The 6,625-nt window shown below is 47.9% G+C and overlaps 1 protein-coding gene across 1 annotated transcript in view; it reads left to right on the top strand.

Annotated features, from left to right (window-relative positions):
- Window positions 1–6,625, top strand: part of grm4 (glutamate receptor, metabotropic 4) — a 68,017-nt gene that overhangs the window by 49,654 nt on the left and 11,738 nt on the right. The window contains exon 7 of the mRNA XM_083668664.1: window positions 6,391–6,527. Within this exon, the coding sequence (XP_083524790.1) occupies window positions 6,391–6,527 (137 nt within the window). The remainder of the gene's footprint in view (window positions 1–6,390; window positions 6,528–6,625) is intronic.

The following is a 6,625-nucleotide window of genomic DNA, read 5'->3' as shown; positions in this document are numbered from 1 at the left end:
GGTTAGGGTTAGGGTTGAATTGGATAGTGTGCATCATTGGGTTAGGGTTAGGGTTAGGGTTAGGGTTGAATTGGATAGTGTGCATCATTGGGTTAGGGTTAGGGTTAGGGTTAGGGTTAGGGTTAGGGTTAGGGTTGAATTGGATAGTGTGCATCATTGGGTTAGGGTTAGGGTTAGGGTTAGGGTTAGGGTTGAATTGGATAGTGTGCATCATTGGGTTAGGGTTAGGGTTAGGGTTAGGGTTAGGGTTGAATTGGATAGTGTGCATCATTGGGTTAGGGTTAGGGTTAGGGTTAGGGTTAGGGTTGAATTGGATAGTGTGCATCATTGGGTTAGGGTTAGGGTTAGGGTTAGGGTTGAATTGGATAGTGTGCATCATTGGGTTAGGGTTAGGGTTAGGGTTAGGGTTAGGGTTGAATTGGATAGTGTGCATCATTGGGTTAGGGTTAGGGTTAGGGTTAGGGTTGAATTGGATAGTGTGCATCATTGGGTTAGGGTTAGGGTTAGGGTTGGATAGTGTGCATCATTGGGTTAGGGTTAGGGTTAGGGTTAGGGTTACAGGGTTAGGGTTAGGGTTAGGGTTAGGGTTGAATTGGATAGTGTGCATTCATTAGAGAGACCCTGAACGCTGTAAAGCTTTACTGTTCCCTCCCAGACCAGCACCACCACTTCATCTGTTCCCTCCCAGACCAGCACCACCACTTCATCTGTTCCCTCCCAGACCAGCACCACCACTTCATCTGTTCCCTCCCAGACCAGCACCACCACTTCATCTGTTCCCTCCCAGACCAGCACCACCACTTCATCTGTTCCCTCCCAGACCAGCACCACCACTTCATCTGTTCCTCCTCAATCTTCCACTTTCCGACTGCTGATTCTGGCTCAGCATCAGCCCGCAGGGCCTCTGCATACAAAGCAGGTGTCAAACAGTTTCCATGTGTTCCTCCTGCCCGCCTGGTCCACAGACCCTCCAGGCCTCCTGGTGTTCTACCTCCACCAGCCTCCCCTGGTGTTCTACCTCCCCCAGCCTCCCGTGGTCAAAGGGCAGCTTGAGACTCCAGTGGTTGATTGAAGCTTCCCATCAGGTCTGCTGCGATCACGTCACAGAAAAAAGTCTTTCTTTTTTTTTCTTAGATTTTTCTTTTTGCTCTACTGCAGACTGCAGAGCGGCCTCTCCCCCGTCAGTCGAACCCGGCTGTGAAGTTCTGTCCGTGGAACAAAGGCAAGCTACTGAAGCGCTGTGGGCCATTCTTCCCCTCCGCTCACTCCCCCTCTTCTCAAGGAAGTGCCAACTCTTCAATGTTGTGAGACTCAGAGACACTGCCAGTGTTTCTGCTTACCGCAGCCTGTCTGATGTTCAAGCTTCTCCAGAAAACACATGAACAACTACAGAAGCACAGGACGCATCAGTCAAGCCAGACGTGAGGAGCAGCTTCCTCTATGTTCATCCTTGTGTGTGTACCCGTCCCAGTATGTGACACATTCACATGTGCAGGTACTGTTGACTCGTGGGGAGAAATGCAGAGACAGACGTGACATTTCCTCCAGGTTTGATATGTTCCTCATTCCTGTCCTGATCCCCTGATCTACACACACAGACCTACAGCACAGGTCCCACCTCATATCTCATATATGTCATGTATGTCATTACACGTATGTCCCCATGGTAACAACCTTTCATACCGTGTGCTCATGAATTCATTGCCACAAACTGTCCCGTTCCGTGTCTGACAGCCGGACTCTGAAGGAGCTGATCAGCCGCGTCCCCGACCGGGCCGTCTGTGTTAAAGCCCGGCTTGAGACCGCTTGTCAATGTCGAAGGTCCGTTTAGCGAAATGCATTAATTATGCAGATCGAAGGAAAGTGAGAGAGAGTAAGAAACACAGTGAAGTCAAGTGTGTGTGTGTGTGTGTGTGTGTAGGTTGTGCACATGGCGTGTGTACAGTTCATTAAGCACTAATGACTGGTGTAGCGAGCTACAGGCTATGCTGCTCAAGGTGTCCCCCCCCGCCCCCCGCTCAGCCATGCAGAACCAGCACATGTTGGATTAATGATCACACTCCCCTAATTCAGAAGGCTAAGGGGCTGAAATAATAATCAACATCACAATCAGTGCATATTAAATATAATTGCTGGTAATTTGTGAACCTTAAACAACACTCCAGTGCAGTGGAGGGGTCTGCTACAGTGGGCTACTGTGTGATCCTCCAGCAGAGAGAGTAGAGCAGCTACTACACCATCCAGACCAGCAGCTACTACACCATCCAGACCAGCATCTACTACACCATCCAGACCAGCATCTACTACACCATCCAGACCAGCATCTACTACACCATCCAGACCAGCAGCTACTACACCATCCAGACCAGCATCTACTACACCATCCAGACCAGCATCTACTACACCATCCAGACCAGCAGCTACTACACCATCCAGACCAGCATCTACTACACCATCCAGACCAGCAGCTACTACACCATCCAGACCAGCAGCTACTACACCATCCAGACCAGCATCTAAACTGTTCATATTACAGACCGGTGGTAAACTGTTCATATTACAGACCGGTGGTAAACTGTTCATATTACAGACCAGTGGTAAACTGTTCATATTACAGACCGGTGGTAAACTGTTCATATTACAGACCGGTGGTAAACTGTTCATATTACAGACCAGTGGTAAACTGTTCATGCTGCAGGTTGTGAACACGTGTTTGATACCATTCCTCAGTTCGTTCCATGCATTACAATGAGCCCTCCTCCGATTTCAGCCTCCTCTGGACTGCAGGCAGTAACAGTGTTAGAGGGGAAATGTGAGAGAGCTGTACAGTATTAGTGAGGTTTGTGAGAGAGCTGTACAGTATTAGTGAGGTTTGTGAGAGAGCTGTAGAGTATTAGTGAGGTTTGTGAGAGAGCTGTACAGTATTAGTGAGGTTTGTGAGAGAGCTGTACAGTATTAGTGAGGTTTGTGAGAGAGCTGTACAGTATTAGTGAGGTTTGTGAGAGAGCTGTAGAGTATTAGTGAGGTTTGTGAGAGAGCTGTACAGTATTAGTGAGGTTTGTGAGAGAGCTGTACAGTATTAGTGAGGTTTGTGAGAGAGCTGTACAGTATTAGTGAGGTTTGTGAGAGTGCTGTAGAGTACAGCTCAGCACCTGAATGGGAAATGACTCAGGAGAGCATAGAAAGGGCTGCTGAAAGAGATACTCAAAACAATGTGCACAAAGTGCATTCAATTACATTTCAATGGCTGCAAATGGCTGCGTTTTGAAGATGACTCACTGAGCTTGTTTTAGTCATAGAATATACACTGAAGAAAACTTAATTGAAACTGTTTGTGTAGGGCATAAAACATTTTTTCAATCTTCTGCGTACCTTAACTCCAGAGTCGTGTTGCTAAGTACGTTGTTAGAGAATGGACCCTTCTGATTGGTTCTGAACCTTCTAGTTGGTTCTGAACATTCTGGTTGGTTCTGAACCTTCTGGATGGTTCTGAACCTTCTAGTTGGTTCTGAACATTCTGGTTGGTTCTGAACCTTCTGGTTGGTTCTGTACATTCTGGTTGGTTCTGAACATTCTGGTTGGTTCTGAACCTTCTAGTTGGTTCTGAACATTCTGGTTGGTTCTGAACCTTCTGGTTGGTTCTGTACATTCTGGTTGGTTCTGTACATTCTGGAACCTTCTGTACATTCCGGTTGGTTCTGGAGTGGCTGTCCATTGACCTGTCCACTCTGACGGGATCTGACAACGGGCCTTCTAGGCCCGAACTTACCAGAATATTACATCTAAAGCTTCTCTGAAGAACATGTATTTATTGCTCCTTTAAAATCACTCTACAACATGGCTACAGAGGCTCTCTAAAGCCTGCGACCTGCGACCTGCGACCTGCGACCTGCGACCTGCGTCTGCTGCTGTCTGTGTACACAGAGGCCAGGGGAGGCTGATGGAGGACAGGGGAGGCTGATGGAGGACAGGGGAGGCTGGGAGAGGCCAGGTGAGGCTGACGGAGGACAGGCTCATCGTAATACATAGAATGGAATGAGGGATGGTGTCATACACATACGTTTGATACCATTCATTACAGTGAGCCTGTCCTCCATCAGGAACCGCCTCTTAGTACATCAGGAACCCCCTCTTAGTACATCAGGAACCGCCTCTTAGTACAGCAGGAACCCCCTCTTAGTACATCAGGAACCCCCTCTTAGTACATCAGGAACCCCCTCTTAGTACAGCGGCACACTGCCTCTTAGTACAGCAGGAACCCCCTCTTAGTACATCAGGAACCCCCTCTTAGTACAGCGGCACACTGCCTCTTAGTACATCAGGAACCCCCTCTTAGTACATCAGGAACCCCCTCTTAGTACAGCGGCACACTGCCTCTTAGTACAGCAGCACACCGCCAGGACCAGAGAACCGCCTCGCTGCCAACAGCAAGCATGACCACAAGACCATAAGCTGTTAGTTGTAATTATATCAGCAGTGTTGCTGCATTAGTGTGTGAAAGCACTGAGCTGTTCGAGTCAGGATCCATCCTCCCTGTAAAACAGTCTAATGGCCTGGGGGTAGAAGCTATTTAGAAACCTAGACAGCTCCAAGGGGAGGCTGGTGGAGGTAGAAATCAGAGGACGGTCTCATTGTAATATATGGAATGAAATGAGGAATGGTATCAAACATGTGTCCTCCGATTTCTACCTCCACCAGCCTCCCCTGCTCTACGGCTGATGGAGAGCCGTACGCTTGTAATGCTCTTCAGAGAACAAAACAAAAACAACAAACGGGAAAACAGCCAAATGACTATGATTAATATACCAGACACAAATGATTACAGATCAACACTTGAGTTGAGGTGGAGTGTGTTTGTAATATGTCTGGCTTCATGAAGTCATCATAATCCATCTAATCTGCAGCTCTTGCTGTGTGGTGTGGGCTGCATCGTCACTGAGGCATGTCTGAGCAGACAGCAACGCTGCCTTAATCCAGAGGGGCTGAGTCATGGAGATGTGGATTAGGGTGCTGCAGCGCCTTCCTCCAGAGAAAGAAAACAAAGAAGGGAAAAAACAATAGTCATCAGCAAAAAACCACCGCCTCGATCTGCCACACTCTGCCCCTTGTTCTTAACTGGGACACGGATTGCGGTTTGGGGAGCGGGGAGCGGGGAGGGGGGAGCGGGGAGCGGGGAGGGGGGAGGGGGGAGGGGGATGACAGGAGGAAGGCTTCAGCCTTTCATCAGGGTAGGGAACGGAGGTAGACGGGTGTTTGTGACACTTGAGGTTTGAAGTGCCTATTAGAGGCTCCCGGAGCGTCCTGGGAGGAAGTAAGATCTGTATCTAAGGAATGTCCTCCTTTAGTTCCAGGCTGCCTGCAGGCCTGGTCATGTGATGCCTGGTCATGTGACAACATCATTGCAGTATGTCTCAGACCAAAACACACAGAGAAAACACCAATGAAACGCTGCAATACCGGTTGTTCTCTCTCTATCACACACACACACACACACACACACACACACATCCAAACGCATACGCATACGCATATGCACAGTTTCAAATAATTTCTCCACACAAAATCAGAGGAAGGACTGCAGATCCAGTCTGACTAAACAGATGCATCATGCTGAGCAGAGATGACATCATAGTAGAGATGACATCATAGTAGAGATGACATCATTCTGAGTAGAGGGCGAGGAGAGATGACATCATAGGCCACATCCCTTTTTCTATGCGTCATCAGACTGATCTGTTGCATTCAACGTTTCTGTCATGAATAATGAACATAATACATCTGGAAATACACTGACATACAACCATGGTATCACACCATCGTCTGACATACAACCATAGTATCACACCATCACCTGACATACAACCATGGTATCACACCATCACCTGACATACAACCATGGTATCACACCATCACCTGACATACAACCATGGTATCACACCATCATCTGACATACAACCATGGTATCACACCATCATCTGACATACAACCATGGTATCACACCATCACCTGACATACAACCATGGTATCACACCATCGTCTGACATACAACCATGGTATCACACCATCATCTGACATACAACCATGGTATCACACCATCACCTGACATACAACCATGGTATCACACCATCACCTGACATACAACCATGGTCTCACACCATCATCTACATGTGAACAGAATGTCTCCTCTCTCTCACAGGCAGAGCCACAAACCCAGTAGGGAGAAATCAGCTTTGAAAAATAGAACTTAATTCTATCCAATAGAATTGCCTGCATCATTTCTAGTCCCTTGTTTTCCCCCTGCCCCAACCCTCCCCTAATTGGAGGACATGAAAAGAACATTATGGGTATAATATATATGTTTTGCTCTTCAATGTGTCCTTTGTCTCTCAGGCATAGCAGGCAACCCGGTGCTCTTCAACCACAACGGAGACGCCCCGGGTCGATATGAGATCTACCAGTACCAGATCAAGAACAAGACCGCAGAGTACAAGATCATCGGCCACTGGACGGACCAGCTGTATCTCAACGTAAGCCTCTCTTTTGATCTCACAGTTCTGATCAGATCAGCTCATTCATATTCTCCTGCAGTGCTCTGCTCTGACAGAATCACCCTCTTGATAGGCTG

Source organism: Argentina silus, assembly GCF_951799395.1.
Source record: "Argentina silus genome assembly, chromosome: 4".
Classification (NCBI taxonomy): Eukaryota; Metazoa; Chordata; class Actinopteri; order Argentiniformes; family Argentinidae; genus Argentina; species Argentina silus.
The sequence above is the reverse complement of the archived record's forward strand: the minus strand, read 5'-3'. Positions and strand labels throughout refer to the sequence as shown.